The sequence below is a fragment of the Triturus cristatus genome, chromosome 10 (genome assembly GCF_964204655.1).
Source record: "Triturus cristatus chromosome 10, aTriCri1.1, whole genome shotgun sequence".
NCBI lineage: Eukaryota > Metazoa > Chordata > Amphibia > Caudata > Salamandridae > Triturus > Triturus cristatus.
The window spans coordinates 745,701,682-745,724,262 of record NC_140593.1 but is presented as its reverse complement, the minus strand read 5'-3'; the positions used below and the strand labels follow the sequence as shown (position 1 = coordinate 745,724,262).

The following is a 22,581-nucleotide window of genomic DNA, read 5'->3' as shown; positions in this document are numbered from 1 at the left end:
AAAAAAAAAGATATTTGGCAAAATGTGGCAATCATGATCCAGGAGAGCTATTAGACAATAGTTTATTGGCTCTGTCTTCGGCCCCTTTTAACGAATGGGCAGTAATAAAGAATTAGTCCAAGATTAAAGGAATTAACCTGTAAGTAAAGCCTTTATAAAGTGTTGCTCCAGAAACTTGCTCCATGTGGTTGGATTTTGCTTATCGACAGCATGCAGAATTATATTTGGCCGTGGGACTCGAGAGTTGAAACCATTGATGACCTATAACACATCCATTCTTCATTGGTAACAGTAAATATGTTGAAATTCCATGTTTACACAAGAAACAAACAGAATGTACAGCGTACATGTCAGTGATAAATAATTCCCATTTTTTTCATAGGAAATGTATTAGTCACAAGTTGTATTGTGAACCAGGGCATCTAGAATTTTTTTGAGTACTTTGTCTTGATTGACTCCTGTAAATTTATCCAAGCTTCCTTGTGCTTTACTCGATGTGTAGCCACAATAAACTTTTTGGGTCTGGATTATAGTTGTTTAATTTTGAGTTCATAATACACAGGGGGAAAATATTTTAGCAAGTGTCTTGCTGTTTCCTATGTTGCCTTTTTTCAACTTTAATCAAGAAATCCTATTCATTCAATTGCTATGTGGTTCCATTGTTGGTCTAAATTTGACACAGGTTGAGGAAAGGAAAAAAAACATTTGAAATAATATTTTCTCAGTAAACTATCTGAAACGAAAATGCATTTATGTAGTTCTTGAGTAATGTCACAAAATTAGTAACAAAATCTTGCTGCTAGAGTAATACAATTTATGTAACAAATTACTCTTGACTTGTTTATAATTACAGAATATTCTGACCCCAAGGTTTCAAGGTTGGCATATGATTGGTGTTGTTGAAGCAAGCTGATATACAGGGGATTGTGATTACCGTAGTTTCTTGCTATGATTTTAAAATCGCTTCTAAGATGAAATTCTCTGCTTGTAAATAAGTATAATCAATTGTGGAAATATATTTACTTGGCACAAAGGTTAGTTGTACTGGACAGTCATTTATTTATTTATATATTTTTTATTTATTTTTATTTTTGGCGTTTTATATAGCACAAACTTGACCCTAATAGGGTATCAGAGCGCTTTACATTCACATGTTATCCAGTTATCATAACACAAACACCTTGCAGTTTCAGTAAACCTAATCATTATACAGTAAGTTACTAGCAACAGTTATGTTACGAGGTCATAAATTAGTTGTACATTGAATTGTTATAGAGACATTTGTGCATGACATACAAATTTACAAAATCGAGATCGTAATGACGTTATTGGTTGATGTGTGGTAGTGTCTGTATTAAACAAGAGGGTCCTCTGATAATGACCGGCCCATCATGAATATGTATTTTATTTAATGTTCTGAAGGCCATGTTCTTAAAGATGAATGTATCATTTTCTTGATAGTTTTATCTGTCTGTCGGGTAGTTGGGTATCAGGGATATTGTTTGAAAGGTTCATGACTGTTCGAGATAAGATCTATTTGCATTTAATAGCAGATTTCATTGAAGTCACCCGTTTAGGCAATTTTAAGTTGGGGTTAAGTCTCAAAGAGATTCTTTAATTCTTCAAAAGTTGAGTTATTTATAAAATGATCCCTTGTAACTTGTGGTGGAAAATAAAAGTTGATGATTAATAGTTTTGTATTATTGCTGCTTTTTGCAATAGTTGCAAGGAAATATATCACTTTTGATTTAATTTTAGTTCTTGCTAGATGTGAGGCATTCCTGACAAGTTAATAATCTTCCACTTGGGCAGACATTAGGGTTTTTCCTTCCAAGTACTTCAAAGGTGGTGAAGTTTAATGTGAAGCTAGGCCTTTCCATGACTTCTGGAAACAAATGATGTTATCATTGTTTAAAATCATTTTTAGGTTCGGTCCACGTAAATTGCATTTTTTTCAATGCCAGCAATATTCCAAGAGTAGGCTCCCTCAAATAGGTGACAAGCCGGTAAACAGACTGGGTGCGGCCCACTTCTTCAGTACCTTTGATCTGTGCAGTGGTTATTAGCAGATTGCATTGGTGCCTGGTGCCAAGGAGAAGAATACATTTCCAATGCGAGAGAAGTCTTTTAAGTACCTAGTGAATTATGTTCTGTCAGGGCTAGAAGAGTACACCATGGCCTAAATGGACGATATTCCTGTTTTTAGCTAATCGTGAAAGACCACGTAAAGTACTTGAAAAAGGTACTGGTCAGAATATGGGGGTGAAACTTGCCACCAAGGCAACCAAGCAATAGTTGGGGAAGGCCTGTGTGGTTTGCTTTAGGCATCAGGAGGACAATGGGATGATCCACCCATAACTTGCTAAGATCCAATCTGCGTTGGAGGACCCCATTACGGAGACAGCAGTGACAGCCTTTTCATGACTCACATGCTATTACAAGAACTTTGTGACCAACTAAAGGACCATAGTTCATCCCTTGAAGGCCCTTGAAGTCAAAAACAGAAAATAAACAAGCATTGGCATAGCCAATAGGTCTCGCTTTTGGGACCTTATAACTATTTAGTTATGCAGCACAATATCATTGGTGCAACAACTTCAACTGTTGCATGGCTAAACACTTATAAGGTCCCAAAGGCGAGACCTATTGGCTATGCCAATGCTTGTTTTTTATCTCTGCTGTTGGGTAGAAGGGACGGAAATGTGTTATACTTGGGCTTCTGTTATGGTGCTGTTCTATTCTGGTCAACCCGCCCTTTCTCCTTGTAATGCGCAGTAGAATGAGTCCACTCGAGTCAGTTAATCCGTGGGTGGCGAAGGGAGGAATCTCGCTCCATATTGCTGTGTGTCAATAACGCCTTCCTGTTAATTCGATGGTGTGAGAGTCACTTCAACGTAATCCTAACTGAAAACCCCTCGCGCCCGAAACTGTTGCCACAGAGGGGGGGCTGCTACAAAATAATTCATTTTTCTGGTTTAATGGGTCCAAAATGTGTTTTTACTGGTGTATAACTTGCTGCCAAATTAATCCGTGGGTGCCTGCCTCTGCAGTGGGGACCGTGTCTGGTCGGAGGAAGGCTGAACTGATCTTTTTTCATAGAACCAGGCGACGTGTGCAGGCTGTGTGCAGCGCAGCCTTGGAGCTGTAGTCGTTGGTTTAGTAGCTCTTTTGGCGTGGTGTTTTATAGGGACAACAAACATGGAGCCAGTAAGAGTCACGGGGGCGCTAGCCTTCCCACCCTTGTGTCAGTGCGGCGGTGTTGTGTGCTGTTTATAGACTCGCAGAGGTGATTCACGAGCGGGTGTGTGCTTTACTCGCCACTCTGCCAATGATTAAGCCTCATTTGGTGTGGAATTTATGGATTTCTGTCCCTGGTTACATGCATTTCTCCCCTGTGTGACGGTAGTAGCGTAGCCAGTGCGTCATGGTCCCTAGTGCAAGGAAGGGAAACCCCTGGCTTCTCTTTGATTTGTAATATGCAACAATAAGGGCGCTCTGGGCTGAATTAGAGTTGGTGTAATTAAGTACAACTTCTTAAATGAAAGCAAGCATAATTGTCTGAATAATTCCGCATAAGGTGATTGCTCATTACTGCACATCCTTACTTCTGGCCATCAGTTTCTGTTTTTAAAATGCTTCTTTTGAACTTGCATATCACAAAAAAATGATTCAACACATTAACCCCTCCACGTCTAAGATTCTTTAACCCCTTCCCTGCTCATGACGGAACCACTCCGTCATGAGCCACGGTCGCGCTGTGCTCATGACGGAGTGGTTCCGTCATGCTGCGGCCGTTGGCGGCCGCTCCGCCCACGCGGCGCCATTTCCTCGCCTGTGCGGGCGTGTAACGTAAGTGGGCGGTGCCGTGACTGAACCACTCCGTCATGAGCACAGCTCGCCCGTGACTCATGACGGCGTGGTTCCGCCATGAGCACAGCGGCGCCGCGCTCACCGAAAACCCCCCCAGCGCCGCGGCGGAATTCGCGCCGCGGCGAAGGGGTTAAGGACAAATTATGTTTGTGGTGTTGCTTAGGCCAATTCAGATAAATATTTGGTTCAGAAAGGTTAACCGTAGACGACCTGAGACATGGGAAAAAGGCCGTTGGTGATTGACGGTGGGAAAAATAACAAGCACAAGCGCGCGCGGCAGCAGGGGGAGGGGGGAGAGAGGAGGGGGCCTGCACGATTCACTTGTGGGAGCGAGCAGCTGGCGCCGCGATAATTGATAACATATGGCGCCAGCCGCTAGCTCCCGCAAGTGAATCTCCAGACGTGCACGCGTTGCCATTGAAGGCAATGGAATGCGTGCACGTTTTTGGCTGAAAAGCCAAAGCCATTCCAAAAGGTCTTTTTGCCTACGCACCACATGTGCGCTGCGTAGGCGAGACCTAAAAAGTGATCCAGACTGTGGAGTGTCAGAAGGCCTTCGAAGACCTGAAGATGGCACTATGCAATGCCCCTGTCCTGAAGGCTCTAGATTACGGTCAGCCCATCATTGTACAGACAGATGCCTTAGACGAGCTGTCTTCAACCTTTTCTGTGAGAGCTACTTCTAATCAGTCAAAATCATTATGAGCTACTGAAGGGTAACCAACTTGCGCATTGTTACCAGACACACTCACGTCCAGCTTCATTGATTTTAAGCCTAATGTCCATAGAGCAGACACTATTGCTTGAACAAAATACTTTAACTAGGGGCACTATGACAGGGCTGCCATGTGTGTCAGTCAGAACGTGGTCTTTGGGCATGTATGAATATGTGTGCGTAAGAATGGGGTATATGTGTATGTATGACTGAGAACTTGTGTCATATGTACTTAAGGGACAGGACATAGCTTTTGCCATATGTGGCAGTGTTATATGTATCTGGAAACACCTGGAGCCTGGTCAGGCACCCAACCCAGGATGCACAGCATGTGTATGGAAATCATCCAATATAATTCAACATCTTTGTCTATATTTCAATCCAATTTATTTCATCGGCAATCCCAAGGTAATACATAATTTTGAATATTCATTACTCCATGTTTATTACAGTTCAAAGAGTGCCTGCCAGACTTTACTCATACGTCACACAGAGATTCAAAATTTTGTATAATCCATCATGTAGAATTTATTCCCAATGCATCCCGGCACTTGTTGCCCTTTCTCAGGGGTAACTACAGTATAATCAGAGTAAAACCTCATGTTATGGATGTACACACTTTACAAACTTTCTATGGCTGTAACTTCTCTTTGTAACTTTTTATTGCAACCCCCTCTTACTGTGCTCAAATTTGTACACTCTGTGCAGTGTAAATAAGCTTCATCCACAAACATAACCAGTACTCTAAAAGTGCAAACATTCCATGCTCTCGCATGAAACCCTTCACCACTTGTGAAACAAGACCATGCTTGTTATGAACAAACCGTGCTCAAGCCCTGTCCTTACTCCAATCTATGCCTCCCATGTTATCTCAACAATGCACATGTAGTAGCTACTGCATCCAAAACCACCAAAAAAACGAAAAACGTTGTGCCCAAGTGGATGTTTTTAAATGTGCCAAAGCTACAGAACCACCAAACAACTGTTCTAAGGTATACCTCCACCATATATTGTGAGCCGGCGTGTTTTTACCGTTCATGCAAACTCAGCAGCCCACCATCGGAGATGTGCCGGATGTTTAACGCAAGTGTCACGTGTTTATCCATGCCCCGTTACAACCAAAAAGTTTATCTTCTCAAGAACTAAAGCAATAGAACACGTCCCGCGGTATTCCAAACCTTTTTCCCCCCACATTGAGCCCCATCATGGTTGTCTTTGTCTTTTTTTTTTTTTAAAAACCTTTATTTGTGCATATTAAAAGAACAAATACGGGCCTACAACCATCAGGCCGGCCACAAAACGGTTAAGCACTGAGACAAACATTACATCCCCTGTGCATCAATGGTCAAGATTAGCAACGATTCAGGAGTTATACACTGGAGAGATCCTTGACACCAGGGGAAGGAGAAGTGAAGGTTAATTTTAAGGTTTTCAAAATAATTTTATCGAGGAAAAAGTCAGTAGAGGCTAGAACCAAGGAGATTCGAGTCCGCAAGACGGCTTCATCACACGGGAGAGCAGCAGCATCATTAAAAACGGCCATAGAAAATCTCAGACAGTGAGGCGATGCAGTTATATAACAGGATAGTCACATGAGTAAATACGCACCCCTCCAAAGCCGCCCCCACTCAATCCACCCCACACCCGGACCCCGAATCGGAAACAAGGAGAGCGCAGAGACATAGAAGAAAAAGGCCCATAGAACTAAAAAGAAACAGTAAATTACCCCCCCACCCTACACCAATGCGGAGGCTACGGCCTGCCCCCCCCCCCCCAGCATAGTGCCTGTCGCCCAATGAACCCGAAATATAGACAAGAGAGAAAGTAGGAATAAAGGAAAGAAAATAAGAAAACAAAGAAGAAAGCGGGGAGGAGCCCACGTAACCTCGGAGCGCCCGAAGCCACCGGCCAACTACGTCCCCACACACTGAGAACCCACTACACACAAAGGCGGTCGTGTGAAGATAACGTGTCACAACCATATAATGAAGGCAGACAATTCGCGACGAGTGCGCACAACATATGCAGACAGTTCCAGTCCCAGTCCAGCCCATCCGTGAAACCATGGTGATAGAAATCAATCTAGCCCTGGCCCGATCGCGGGCGTAAGATTAGACTAGCCCCCACATGAAGGCCCCGCAGCCCGTGCAGACAAAGACAATATGGCCGCTGGGGAGAAGATGGAGAAGTAGAGTCACAAAATGGCCGCCGATCATCTATTGAGGTCCCCTTGTGCACCATATAAAATCCAGACCTGGCCTGTAAAGTACAGGAGTTCCACATAAAAGAAGCCGTAGGCCACCGTGAACGGTTCCTCGAGGACGTCAGGTGTCGCTCAGCTGGATACTCTTGCGGGCGCGGTGAGGCAGGCAACAACAAAGCAGGCAGCAATGAACGGGGAAACAAAGTGTCCACAATTGAGCAGGAGATCGATTGATCCTGGGTGCCGGGAAAGCCAGATGCAGACACCAGTGTAGCACGGTTATACCCTGTCGTTGCGTCCCCGCAAGAGGACAGAAGCACTGGCAGACCCACGTCTTGTTGAGAACAAACGGGGCGCTCACGACCCGCAGCCGACAGTATGGAGTCGAACCGCTCACTCAGCGTTTGCAAGCCAACACACAATTGCAGACGAAAGTCCCGCAGGGCAGCCAGAACGGAGCCGCATGTCAGCGGAAGCTGCGCCCCCACATCGGCAGCAATCCGGGACGGCACTGTGGAGCTGGAGTCTGGTAGAGGGAGGGCGAAGCGGGCAGCGGGCGAGACCGGAGCATCACCCCCCAGCAGCGAGCAGGCAATCAACGCCATGTTTTACCGCTGAACGGTACAGTGGCCAGGGGGGGGATCGTAACAAGGAGGCAATTCCCCGCAGGTCTGCGCCGCAACAGGTGAAAGCCAACAGTCGCTTCCCCTCCCTCGGACTCTCTTTGCAGCCGACTAGGCAATAGAAGAAGGGGGTCTGCAGCCTTCCACAGCGCGGGCCACAGAGCGGGGCAGGCGACCCGCCACACCGGGGCTTACCCTATAGCTCCAGCCCGTCAGGTGAGAGGTGAAGGAGGTGTCCGGGCGTCTCTCCCCCGGCTCGTCTGGCGACAGTCCGTGGTGTGAGGCGGGATCGGGGCCGCGGGGCTCAGATTTGCGCCGGGGGTCCAGTGACTGCGGAGCTTCCAGGGGGCCGGCCAAGGCCACAATGGAGCAGGGGTCCAGCGCGGAGAACAAAGGCACCAAGAGCTCCGGCATCCGGGCGAGCTCAGACTCCGGGAAAGCGGCGGCGCGGTCAGCGCGTCGTCGCGCACGTTGCACCTCGAAAACCGGTGAGGATAGGAATCAGGATGATAGTCCGAGGCCAAGGGCCGGCGGAGCCGGGATCTCAAGCGTCTGCTCCGGTCGCCATCTTGGCTCCTCCCCTGTCTTTGTCTTTTAGTCTGCCTAACAAGTTGTAAACTGTTAGAAGGCACTGTTAAGTATTGCAGGCCCCTTTAGCCCCTGCAAAATACGTTTAGAGTGTGTTGAGTGGCTTTACTTTGTACAGTCTGTTGGCTGTTCACTTCATCAGTAGTTTGTAATTGGTATTTAGGAATAATGAGGGAACATAAAGTACTGTTCTCCAGGTCATTCCCTGGATTAGGGGGATCTATTGAATAGCCATCAGCCACAATTTGAAAACATTCTTCGTGTTTTAATTTCCACCGAAGCCCTTGAATAAAGCCAGAATCAGTAAACCCCGATATTTTTGTAGAACTTTCACATTTGGACAGCTATCCTTGGTGCCTTAGAAGATGGGATTTTTTAAATCTATGTATTACCTCATCTTATTACAAATATTTGCCTACCCCTCTTCCCATTGTATCAAGACTTCAACTTGACAGATATGTTTCAAAAATTATTTACAAAGGAAAAAGAAAAAAGTATTCTGACTAAAGGACATTTCTTGTCCTGGCTGCTATTCCTCCAAGGACACCATTGAAGATGTCTTTTGAACATTCAGAACCCAAAGCCTGCTTACTAAACACCTCAGTTGCGATAAACATCAACTGCTCCCACTGCACTGTACGCCAATGGTAGATGCTGTTACCAGGATACATTGTAGCTACTGCTTAGTAGAAACAGATTGCTGGGTGAATACACAGTATGATTTGTTGGTTTCAGTGATTGGTGAAGGGGAGTTCAGGCATTAATTTACCATCAATTGACTTTTTTGTCGCTCTCATTTCCTTTATCTTATTCAACGGCTTTCCTTCCTCTTCTTGTGTGTGGCTGGGGCATACCTTCTTGGTTTCCTGAATTGAATTGAATTTATTTATTATGATTTGGAGCACCAAGGAGTTCCACATTAAAATATGCACAGACATCTCCAATATACCAAATCAACCGGCACTTAAAAACAAAAATAAGACAAAAGACATTGCAAATTACAATTTTTATAAAACGATGAAGAATTTGTAGCTGCATCCAAGAGGAAAAAGGCATAAGGAAATTTCCGGGCTCCTCATCAGTGGCAATGTTATATTTTAGGAACAGCGGTCTCAAAAAACGACGTCGTGAGGGACGTAGTAGGGGGCAGACAAATAAAACATGATTTAGATCCTGCACACAGTTTCCACATAGGTGACAGAGTCTATCCAGCCTAGGGAGATCCTCCCACGCCCTTTTTGTTATTTGTAAGGGAAGCATATTCAACCTTAACAACAAGATGGTTCTGCGCACTCCATGGGGAAGATTCCATAAGACATAAGGTTGGGGCTGTTTATAAATACTACTCCATGCTATAATATCGTTATTGGAATGCGCTGAACACAATACGATATCTCTTTTGCAAGAGACTTCATAGAATATTTTTTAAATTTGTGCTTTCAAAACTTGTTTAGGAAAAGAGTGCGTGCCGTTGTGCTCTATTTCAAACACATTTACAGCTTTCTAGTAATACCTGAAGAGGACACTTTTTCCCCTTCAGGGATGAAACAATTTCTTCACACAATGCTACCCGGAAGTGGTTCTCAGCACTATTCAATAGGACATTGCTCCATCTTAGACAGGATGCCTTTGCGAACACATAAGTAGAGAGTAGCCCGAATTCAAGCCGAATTGACGCTAATGGGGCTGCTCGGTTCAGATTACACATTTGGCGCCAAATACGCCCCTCTTACTTTCTCGAAGTAATCTCACTGGTGTTAATCTACTTATTTACAGGCATAAATCAGCACAGGAGGGATTTTAATTTTGTAAACTGATAAAACATGTGCAAAATGGCTTTTCCCACAATGTTTGTAAAATCTGCCAATTGCAGAGGCCTGAGATGTTGCCTTACTTCTGCACTTGTCAATGTGGTCACTGCTGGAGCACTTGCTTGTAAAAATTCTTCCTAGATATGGATACAACTTCACTACAGCAATGTTGTCCTTCCCCAGGATTCAGTGCATGTTTTTCCTAACTCTACATCCCCAGAATCTAAAAATCAATTATTTACTTTTTGAGGTATTTATTTAAAAAAAGTAATCATCTGAGTAGAGTGCTAACTCATTAGGGTGCATTTGTAATCCGTTTTGAGTTAGGTCTAACATAATGGCATCATCCGCATAGAGCAGACAGCTCAGTTTCATTGTTCCTAGTTTTGATGAATCCCCTTTATAGAGGCCCACCCTACTCGGTAAATCAATAATATAAAGAGAGAAAAGAAGAGGAGCCAATTGGCATCCTTGCTTTAGCCCATTATGAGTCTCTACTTTACTTGACAGGCCCTGGGTACCTCCCTTCAGGACCTGAGTCCATGTAGAGGAATGCAATGCAATGCAATGATCAGTCTGAGCAGGTGTGTGGGGATCCGCAAGGCGATCAGTTTCCTCCACAGTGTCCCCCAGTCAACCTGGTCGAAAGCTGTGAACAAATCTATAAAGGCAGCATATAGGGCCATACCCTTGCTCATTGGATATTTTTCTATTAAAGTTTGCAGGGCAGGGATATTATCAAGAGTGCCACTTTGTTTACGAAACCCAGCTTGCTCTGTAGGGCAAGGCCATTTCCAAAAGCCCAATTCTGGAGGTGGAGAAGTATGCTTTTGGCAAACAATTTTCCGGTCGCATCCAATAATGCGATCTGCCTAAAGCTGGCAGGGAAGTTTTTGGGACCCTTTTATATAATGGATTCTAGCTGGGCTAAAAGAGGCTTCTCATATGGGAAAACAGCAATCCCTTTTTTTCTAAAATGATCGACGTTAGCCAAAACTAACATTGCAATTATCCCTGAGCTAAGCATGACTCTAGAGTTTGGAAGACCACTACTGAAGTCTAAGTAGACCCGCTCAATATCTTTACTTATTGCCAGTTGCAAGACCTCTATTTCAGGTAATAACTGCAAAAGAGAGCTCCTATTGAGTGGACCTAATTCTATATAAAATAATGAAGCAAAAATCCAAATATTAGATGCTTGCCCTGATCTATATCCTACCCGTGCATTATCACTTAACATATAGTCAATACCCCTCTAATATTTGCCGTTTGAGGAAGGCAGAATCAGGTCCCCCCTCCAAGGACCTCCCTTGACTAGGATCAATCCGTACAGGGAGAGTGTCCCTGCTAGGGAGGATCGAGAGGATGTTATCCACAACCTGCCCTACCTCTAACACAACATCATGAGTCTTTATGGCTAAGCTCACAAGATCATGGGCTTTCCTTATTACATGGGACTCTGAATCCGAATCAATACTTGCTTTGTGATTCTCCCATGTATTCTCCCCCCCCCCCCCCCCCCACACCCGTTATCTCTGGCTATCCCTAGTTCCTCCTGCCTTTCCATCTTTCCTAAACTCTCCCATGCGGCGTCATCTATCATAGTAAGGGGAATGGGAAGTTGTATCCCCAAATTCTGGTTGTCATCTGACTCGGAGGACTTGGGTTCATTTCTATTTTGGTGCGAGGTCAAGGTGTCTAGCTCCTCCAATACCGTAGGGAACCTGTTTTTTGGGCTTACACTTTGTATTATGCCGAATCCTGCTCTTCTCCCTCCGTCCTTTTAATCCATTACTTTCTATGGGGAAAAAACCCTCTCCAGGGGAAACAGCTTCTAAATCATCCCTGGACCAATTGACGATGGGTGCATCAATTAATGTATCTGTAACACAAGACACGCTGTTGTTCCCTTTTCTGAAAATAGGGTAAACCTGCAGCGGATTCTTAAGTGCTATTACATTTGTTTTTTCCCCAGGACCGACATGCGGATTGTCCCCTACCGCTTGAGTTTTGGGTGCGATACCTGACCTAGGGCTATCTCTGGTCAGTAATATGGGGGTAGCCCCCATATCTTCCCAAGCCCCCACCTGGATTCCCATTTATGAAACGTCTATGTTAGTCTGACTTGCCTGAGATTTTAGATCAGTATCCTTAGCAATACCCTTATCTGCCTTCCCTAACCGAGAACTCACAGAATTGAGCTTCTGGACCCCCATTAAAATTAGAGAAAGAACATGTGGTCAGAATTAGCTGTGGATTTCTCAAGCAGGGTTAAAATAGACAAGAGAATCCTCTCTAGTGCATAAAGTATGTCAAAATTATCCCCCTTCCCCCAATCCATTGTCCCCTTCATTGCCAAGAGTCTTGTTCCATTTTATTTAGAGACACCTCAGACTTTGATAAACCCAATGATTGCGCGAGGGACACACTAGAGGGTGTGCTACTAAACAAAGCAGGCATGCAGGGGCAACTAGCTTGATTTTCCGATGTCGGTCATGACGCCAATTTGTTGACAACTGGCATACTCAGATGAGCCACCATTACTTGGTTATTTTCCATCTGTATGGCGATGTCCGGCATAGTAAAATCCTCCAAGTCCCCAGGTACAAGGCTGCAGTCTATAATCTGTGGTGTTTGGGGGTCCTTTTAAAGGAAAAGTGGCCAGGCGATGGTTCTACGACATTCAAAAGGCCTATTTTATCGACCAATGGAAGGAGACATTCGGGCAGCAGCTTAACGGCAACATTTATTTCGGTTTTGGTTTGAACCTTGATGTCTTCTGTAACCATATCCATGTCCATCTATATATCTTTGACTGCTATCATTAAAGCACGCTCATCACTAGCCTGAGTCGAAGGAAGGTCTACCCCGGTGCATTCATAGGTGAGCTTGGGGTAGTGTGGGACAGTTAGTTGGGAAAGAGCGGAACATATCCCTGCCTCATCCACGTTAACTACACCTGAGGCCATTCCCGGTTCTTTATCTTTTAGCATTGTGCCCCTCAGGCCCTTTGAGAACATTGCAACACGAAAGGATGGGATTTCAAATATGACAAGTGACCCCGGGTTTTCTTTCGCCTGATAGTCTTTTGTAATTTATAGGGGCTAGAGTTTTCAGATGCATATCTGGCTAACCCTTACGAGAACCTTGGCGACCCTGCAGAAGATCCTAAAGGAGCGTTTGAACGCCCTGATCACAGGCACTGAGATGGCATCACCATCAAAATTTGTGGGTTAACACACCTTTGCTAACCTTGTTACTAATCTTCAAATGTCCACTGTGACGCCAATGCCACAAGTACCACTGGCGAACTCGCCAACAATTTTCAAAAGGAGAGGAAAAAATAAAATCCACCAGGAAGAGGGAATAAAGATGGTTGGTCTCCGGGATCACTAAGGGCACATTAAATGGTGCATTAAACAGCACTTTATATAGGCTTGCTTACAGCCGCAATAAAATCCAGGTAAGTCCTTCCAGTAAATGTAGAAGAATGTAAAGAAAACAATGTCCAAATTGCCTCCCTGTGGGTGAGGGCCAATGAGGGCTGTATTTGAATGAGAAAAGATGGTTGAGGAGGGCAGATGAGACGGGTGAATAGGTGAGTCAGGTGAACAAGCAGAGGAACAGGAGCACAAATATGCTAACTGAGACTGAGCAGAGCTCACCATGCCATCCCACAAACCACACCCAGTCCTAGCTGGGCCGTCTCCGCAGGGGGCCTGGGCTACACTCCACAGAGGGACACTACGCCCTCCTCACTCAAACCCCTCACTTTTTCATGGGCTGGACAAGGAGGTTAAAGGCTGGGGTTTGGGGGATGCAACTCCAAACAGCAGCAGCTCCCACAAAGGCAATGCTCCTAGAACCGGGCCCGGGAGCCTCCACAGCGCACCCAGCACCACCTGGCACCACCACCGACAATGATGGCCACTCCTGATGAATCCGAGAGGAGCGGCTGGTCGGTGCGTGACAGTAACTCTTAGCGGAAAAGGTATGCGGCAGTTGATCTGCTATACGCGGTCACAATGTAGGGCACTCGTGATGACTCTCGGTGGTGGCGGCGGCAGCTGAATCTGCCTTACTCCGCGTCAATGGGGTAGTTGGTATGCTGCTCTACGTGGCCGCAGGGCCCTACAATGAAGGCTGCAGTGGCCGAGTCGCAAAGATCCCCAATCCTCGGGCACAGTTGGTGTGCTGTACGTTGCCACGGCCGCAGGGCCCACAATGAAGGCTGTACTTGTTGAGCCACAAAAATCCCCAATCCTTAGGACTAGTGATGGCTTTGGACGGTGGCGGCGTAGACAGCCTTACTCCTCGTCCGACCCCACTACTTGCCAACCGATGATCCGCTGTCTTGTGACGTGACTCCTCCTCCTCCTCCTCCAAGCGTCTTGCGTCTCAGGTGCAAGTCCCCAAAAAAAAGTGCAAGTTTCCCCCACCTCTTCCCTCCATGTTTGTTTTTTTTGTTTTTATTTAAGCCACCCTCGACCCAGCTTCTGTGCTGTCCAACACATTTACTTTAATCTCCACCTGCTCCACCATTGCACTCACACCTCCACATCATATATTTTTAGGTTGAAGCCTATCAGGAAGTTCAACTGTCTGGTTGCAAAGGCATATTTGGGGCATTCTGAAATCCTAATTCTATGTCAGGCCAGGAGGCTCCGATTATGCTTTCTCATTTCTTTATTAGAAATGCTCAGCAGCCAATTAGAAAACAGTAGATAAAAAAGAAACTACAGTACCTATGAACACCAGGGTAACACGTGACCAACCATAGAGACCACAATATAAAAGGTCATGTTGATAGTATTACATCCTCTTTCTTTGCTGCTCTGCAGCCAGTTAAGTGCTTCTCTACCTGTAATTAGTGCTTTTCCTTGTTGCTTGATGCTTGTTTGTATTCCTAATGTAGATGCCTCACTAGTGCTGGTGCTCGTTTTTATCCCTAGCGCCCCTTGCAGGTATTGTTTTTTTTTGATTATGCGATCTTTCGCCGCTTCAGTGTGCGCGTGTTGTAGGGGGCGTGTGTTCACCTCCCTTTGTCCGGGCGCTTTGCGCCCGTGCCTGTAATTACTTCAGTGGAGCGGGAGACCGGGGGCTGGAGGACCTCCTATTCTGTTTACTGAGGCGGCCGGTACTGCGCATGCGCGGTGGCCATTTTGAGCTTTTTTTTCCGTGTTTTCTCACGGAGATTTTGCTACCGAAGGTTGTTTTTAGCAACGCATGCCCACAGCCTCGTATTCTTAGCCCCAATTACGCCTTTTGCACATTTTATGCATTGGGCTGTATAACGAAGCATAGGCTTTGCCTAGAGTGTTTATTTTGCAGCAAGCCCTCCCTCCACATTTAATTATTTGCAGTGTGTGCAGGTTCTACCTGTCCTGCTGGCTTGCTGTGGGGTCGTTCATTCCCCCTGCATTGTGCCTTTGGCATTATTGAAATTGTCATCTTGTGGGCGTTACGGTCACATTATTGTGTCACTATGGATGAGTATCTTGATGAAGATGACTACTATTATGAGGATGACGCCTCTGGTTTTTTGGAGCATGATTTGGTCGAGGCTTTGGACCAGGGTGTGCAACACTCAGTTAATAAGGCACTTGCTTGTGCCATCAATCCCTTAAAACGTCATTTGACTCAATACGCCAAACAACAGGGCTGGTTGCCATCCTCCCGTTCGTCTTCTAAGTCACCAGTTAATCCACATAGGTCGGATTTTAAAAAATTGGCAAAAAATCTAGCCTCGGATAAGTCTTCCTCTTTGCCCTCCGTGGGCGCTTCAGCATCCACCGGCAATTTATCGGACACAGATGGTACTCATTCCTCAACTTCTGATCAGGATGTTCCACCGCCACAGAAGAAGTTGTGTAAGGAGCATTATGTTGATGCTCCTACACATCCTCCCGTACTAACTTTCGAACCTTCGGACATCTATCATCCGCATTCCTCTTCCTGGCTTCCTTCCCCTGCTGTGGTGGAGTATGTACAGGCTCACATTCGACAACCCTTTGAGAAGGATGTAAGGGCCCGCCTTCGGTCCGAATGTCCACGCCCGGATCTCGCCGACCATTTAGCGGACACTCCGGAGATTGATTCCACGATGGTCTCTTACCTAAAAAAATACGCCAAGGATCCCAAGAAGGGACTTGACAGATCCTGGCGCTCCTGTCAGGACAAACTTCTGGACTTGCTAGGTCCTCTCACGAAGATTTTAGATCTCGGGTTTCTGGCCAAAGAGTCTTCGGCCCTTGTTGACCCTGATGAGCTTATCGAGTGGTCTCAGAGGGCTATTTGCCAGTTGGGTAATGCCAACTGCGCAATTTCCAGTGAGCTTCGCCGCTCTATTCTCCTTAAATTATATCCCAAATTAGCGGAGCTCTCCTCATCCGAGTCCGGTCCTGTAGCTCAGGGTCTGTTGTTCGGCCAGCCTTTTTTGAAAGAACTTACGAAGTTTGTGGCAACTTTCAGTGGCCTTGATAAAGCTCAAGCTTCATTGCGGCGAGCGCTTCGTCCGGTTTTTGCCAGGGCCGGAGGACATATGGGACGCTCGTTCGGCCGTGGCTCTCAACAAATCTCCCAGAGGAGATTTCAGTCCCAAAGAGGCGGTGGTCAAGATTCAGGCTACAACTCCCGTTCCCACTTCTATCCATCTCGCAAAGGGAGAGGGCAATATAGAAAGGGACGTTCCGTCGGAAATCAAGGTGGCTACCAGGATTCCAACACTTCAGGTGAGCTTGATTCCGGCTTCCGATGTGGTTCTGGGGGGCAGAATCCAATTTTTTCTGCACAATTGGCGTCTAATCTCCAAAGATGCTTGGGTGCTGCAAACTGTTCAGGGTTACAAAATAGAGTTTTATCAGCCCCAAAATCAAACCCCACCCTCCCAGTCCTCTCTATTTCTCTCTTCAAGACCAGGAGTTCATTTCTGCAGAAATCGACTCTCTTCTACAAAAAGGGGCAATTATTCAAACTGTTCGCTATCCCCATGGGTTCATCAGTACGGTTTTTCTGGTGCAGAAGAAAGGGGGCGGTTCCCGCCTAGTTCTCAATCTGAAGGACTTCAACGGAGTTGTCGTTTACAGACATTTCAAAATGGAGGGGATTCATCTGTTGCGCAATCTTCTTCGCGAAGGGGTTTGGATGGTTCGCCTCGACCTCAAAGATGCGTACTTGTCGATTCCCATCTTCGAGCCACATCATCGGTTCCTGCAATTCCATTGGCAGGGGAATTGGTACGAGTACAAAGTTCTCCCGTTCGGTCTCTCGTCAGCACCTTGGTGCTTCACGAAACTTCTGAAGCCCGTCGTGGAAGGTTTGCACGCTCGGGGTGTTCGTTTAATAATATACCTGGACGACATTCTAATCATGGCAGACTGTCCCCTCAAAGTCTTGACACATCTGGACTGGTCTATCGACCTCTTACAATCTCTGGGATTTCTGGTGAACCCTCAGAAATCAGTCTTGATTCCATCGCAGGTGATAGATTTTCTGGGCTTCCAGATCAATTCTCTTTCGTGTCAACTTCTCTTACCCAATCAAAAGAATCGGTACATCAAGAGGGAGTTGACTTCTGTTATTTCTGTTATTTCCAGACAGACTGTGTCATTGAGATCGTTAGCACGAGTTGTCGGTCTGTTGGCGTCCTCCATTCAGCCGATTTTCCCGGGTCCTCTGCATTACAGGGCACTTCAACGTTTGAAGATCCACCCTCTCCAGAAAGGTCTTCGCTATTCCGATCTAATTCCTCTTTCAGAGGAGGCGAGGAGGGAGATGCAATGGTGGTTAGACCACATGGATGCCTGGAATGGGCGAGCCCTGTTCGGCTCATCTCCGGATCTGGTGATAGAGTCCGATGCCAGTCTGTGGGGTTGGGGAGCCCGGTGCGGTCCCGTCTCGACGGGGGGTCGGTGGTCCTCCCAGGAGTTGTCTCTCCATATAAATTGCCTGGAACTCCTGGCGGGATCATTTGCGATCCGGTGCTTCTCTCCTCTTCGATCCAATTGTTGCATTCTTCTCCGCATGGACAATATTTCGGCGGTCCGGTATGTCAACAAGTTAGGCGGAACGAAATCCAAGATATTGGCGGAGATCGCCAAGGATTTTTGGCACTTTTGTCTGCAACAGAAGATCACTGTTATTGCCGAATATCTTACCGGTCGCCACAATCAGATTGCGGACTGGAATTCTCGCCACCTTCGGGACTTCAGAGACTGGCGGCTTCATCCTCGCATTTTCCGTTCTCTCCTCCGGATTTGGGGTCCGTGTCACTTAGACCTGTTCGCCTCTCGCCTGAACTCTCAACTCCCTCTGTTTTTCAGCTGGAGGCCGGATCCGAAAGCCCTGGCCACGGATGCGTTTCTACAGACTTGGCCGTCGGTTCTGTGCTATGCCTTTATCCCGTTCATGATGATTCCCAGGGTCTTGGCTTGCACGAAACGTTATCAGACAGACTTAATTCTGATTGCTCCTCTGTGGAGGGCTCAGGCGTGGTTCCTGGTTTTCCTGGAGATGTGTTGTGCAGTCCTTCTTCCCCAGAAGTGGAATCTCTTGCTGGATCCTCTCGGCAATCCGCATCCCCTGATTCTATCAGGTAATCTCCTTCTGCTAGCGTGGCGAATTTCGGGGATCGCTGGTCGGTCCCAGGCCTTTCACGTCACGCTTCCAAGTTTATCAGTGAAGACTGGTCTCCCAATACTCATAAACGATACAGAGGGTCTTGGAAACGATGGTGTGACTGGTGTGTTCAACAGGAGGTTGATCCCACTTCAGTGGATGTCTCCCTGATCATTAATTTTCTAGCCTCTCTCGCTTCCTCCGGTTTGGCTTATTGCACTGTCAACAACTTTGGTTCTGCCATTTCAGCGGCTCATCTTCATATTGATGGTAAACCTGCGGGTGAACATCCTTTGATTGCCAAATTGCTTAAGGGTATTCGTCTGGCGAAACCTCCATGTCCTAAGTACGTGTCTTTATGGGATGTATCCATTGTTTTGAAGTTTTTGGAGGCCTGGCCTTCCAATTCTTTGCTTTCCCGTAAGCAACTGTCAGCCAAACTGACTATGTTGTTATGCCTTGTTTCTTGCAAGCGGGTGTCTGATGTTCGTGCTTTGGACTTGGCAGGTCACAGTTTTACACCTGAGGGTGTCACATTTCTTCTTTCCAAACATACTAAAACGAATACTTCCTCGATTACCTAGCCTTCCTTTCCTAATCATCCCAACCTTTGCGTTGTTCAATGTGTCAAGGATTATGAGGTATGTACTGCTCCTTAACGTTCAGATATGCATGGTCAACTATTGATTGCTTTGCAGAAGCCTTTTCGCCCTGTTACCCCAGCTACATTGGCTCGCTGGGTTAGATGGCTCATGTCTGAAGCTGGCATTGATGTTTCCATTTTTGGTGCTCATTCGGCACGTGGGGCTATGGCTTCTAAGGCATTCTCGATGGGTGTTACTTTATTTGACATCATGAAGGCCGCAGATTGGTCTTCTGATTCAGTGTTCAAAACCTTTTATTACAAACCAATTGATCATATTGCTTCTGTGGTGGTGGATCAGCTTTGAACAAGCATAATCGGAGCCTCCTGTCCTGACATAGAATTCAAAATTTGCGAACATACGTGACAAGAATTTTCAATTCTATTAAGGACAAGGAGGCGAGGATTATCCCACCCGTTGTTATTGTTTCTGCACATGTTATGCATTTATACTGTTATTTTCTGCATATGACTTATGTTTAGTGCAATTCCTTGTTTTCTCTACCCCCCCTATTTATGACTTCATTCTATTTACTGGATGTGTATTACGGCTGTATGTCTCTTTTCAGGTTCTGACCCGAAGTAGAGGTTTTTCTGTTCCATCTGGTTTATCCTGTTTCCGATGGTCTTCTGTTTCCAGTGATCTTCTGATGCTGAGTCCTTTGTTCTTCAAAGTGGACTACTGCTGTTGCTGATGGTCTTCCTATCCCTGATGTTCATCTTTTCTCTTGGACTTCCTGTTTTAATTTGAACTGTTTTTTCCTCACCAAAGAAAGAGGATGTAATACTATCTACATGACCTTTTATATTGTGGTCTCTATGGTTGGTCACGTGTTACCCTGGTGTTCATGGGTACTGTAGTTTCTTTTTTATCTACTGTTTTCTAATTGGCTGCTGAGCATTTCTAATAAAGAAATGAGAAAGGATAATCCTCGCCTCCTTGTCCTTAATAGAATTGAAAAAACTTGTCACGTATGTTCGCAAATTTTGAACTATGTTTGTATCCTGGGCCGTAGTGCCTTGATTCCTAAATGTGCACAAGTGATGATGCCTGTCACATATCCATCATCACATTTTATTTGTTTTGATGATGCTATTCCACATTTGTTTCTTTTTTCCATTGTGGAGCAGCATTAAAACGTATTGGGAAAGCAAATTTAAAATTGAGATCTGTTGGCTTTGCCAATGCGTGTTCTTTTTTTGAGCAGGAGAGAAGTAAATGTTCTTAAAACCCTTAATAGATTCTTATTACTTCTGGTGCAGTTTCGAAAACACAGGACATTCTCTTGAGATGGGCAACCTTATATTTCATTTGAAAGACAGTTCTTTCTTTAAAATTTGTGTTCATCGGTTTAATGAAGATACCTATGGGTTGCTATAATAGCAGGTAAGTAACATAACATAACTTGTAGTCAGCTCGATCAAACCCAGTGATGGAATAAACATCTACACCTTCAGTGAGGAAGAAGCCCTCACCTGGTAGAGCAACTTGAGGATATAATTAAAATGGAATTTTGCAATTACTTTAAATGAAAGCAAAAGGGCTATCACTAACCCACATACAAGGTCTAGCCCCATTCCCCATGGAAGCAAAATTAAAGCTATTAAACAATCTTACAAATACGTTTAACATGAAACTATCAAACCTGGCACCACACATGACAAGATTTGAAAATCACCGTAGCACTTAATAAATATCATTGGTGTCTGTAATAAGACATCAGGGACATAAAAATGAGACAAGTTGGCAGCAGTGCTGTCGACTTCCAGCTTAAATCTGATAATTTAAGAGTTGTTTTTGTATATTGCATTTTCATTCGGCAGCAAGGCAGATACCACTTATATTCAACTTTTCCTTTGTGGCCACAGTTAGATCCACCATTTTAGATTGGGTTCACTCGCATGTAGAATTGTTCTGCCTGGTAACAGTCATGCATGAAGCATGGTGATTTCATTACAATTCTGCCTGACTCAAGGAAGTACACCTGCGTAATAAGCACTGGGCCTCATCACAGCTGATGACTATTTGATTTGGACCCTAGTTAATCATTGCTCTCTGGGTATCTGGAACTCTGCATCAGAGCACAAAATAGTTTAGGTCGTTTGTGCGTATTGGTAAAAATAGCAAAGAAACTTGGTGCCAGGCCAGCCTTGGTGTTAACATATCATTAGTTTCTTTGTCTTTCAGACCAAGGGCTCTCTGTGGTGAATCACCTGCAAAAACTGCAATATCTCAACCTGTGTGCATGTGTGAAGCTCACTGATAGCTGCCTGCAATCTCTCAAAGGTAAGGTAATGCACGGTAAGCCTAGTAGTTCCCATCCCTCTTTTTGTGTTTCTGGTCTGTACGCAAATGAAGTTGATAGAGTGCTACCTGTGGTCACTTCACAAATATGGGTCTCTTTAGGCTTCAAGCACTCATAGATATCAAAATAGTACTTCCCAGTTTAAAATTGTATAGGACTTGATTGCCTTCAGATCATGCTTTGTAATGTGATTTATGTTCAATTTAATAAAACATCGGAATGTAGTCAATGAAGTCATGACCTTGCTATAAAGTTTGGAGAATGTTTATTGACTAGTGTTGAATTATATTGCGTAAAGTTCTGCCAGTGCAAGTTTCAATGAAAGTAGATTTTTGTAGCCTATTTTACTTCTTAAACTTTACGCACCCTTCACCCATGTTCCAATATACTCCTAATAGGTCAAATAACACATAGGGAGGTTTGAGGCAGATTGGTCCTGGTACTCTCATGCAGTAGTCTAGAAAAAATTCCTCATCATTGAAGTTTGCTTATAAGCTCAATAAAAATGTATATTTTTTCAATTTAAAAATTGTTTGCTATTTTTACATTTAAAATATATACCAAACCTGAATTTCAGCAGTTTTTCATTTTCACAACTATGGTAAATTAAAATGGTGAAATCGATATCCTTTATGGACGCTCGTCACAATGTAATTGTAAAACTGCTTGATGTGAAAGTTATGTTAACAATGAAATCATAAATCTGATAGAGACATCTAGCTTCAGATTCCTTACCTTTAAACTTCCAGGTGTTAGGCTGGATCCGGAAGATTTTTCATAGGAGTACCCCTGTGCGCCGATAGGTGGCGTCAGTCAACTCCGCGTGACGTCTTAGGCGTCGGGTTCATCATCGTGGTGACATCTGCATCGTCTATATAGGTGCCGCCCCAGCGACTGATGTCAGTTATTTTCTTTCCGTGACATCCAGCGCAAATCCTTCAAAGAGAGCTACCTCCTGTCACTTTTTGACAGACTTTTTTAACTTTTGTCGACTCTTTTTGGTTACTTGTGGAGGCTGAGGATGTTCGGGAGTCAGCCACCGCTAAGTTAACAAGTGATTACATGGACATTAAGTCCTTTCAGGGCAGGAGTTATTTTGGGACGTAGTGACCCTTCCACTGCATAGAAAACTCTATTTTCACTTTCACACAGGCACTTTCCCCCAAGAACGTTTACATTAGGCTGGAAGGGCAAAGGAGGCACAAC

The 22,581-nt window shown here is 45.0% G+C and overlaps 1 protein-coding gene across 1 annotated transcript in view; it reads left to right on the top strand.

Moving 5' to 3' along the window:
- The window catches only part of LOC146789944 (uncharacterized), a 1,358,907-nt gene that overhangs the window by 910,975 nt on the left and 425,351 nt on the right, over positions 1–22,581 (top strand). The window contains exon 11 of the mRNA XM_085628244.1: positions 21,258–21,356. Coding sequence (XP_085484370.1) covers positions 21,258–21,356 — 99 coding nt within the window. The remainder of the gene's footprint in view (positions 1–21,257; positions 21,357–22,581) is intronic.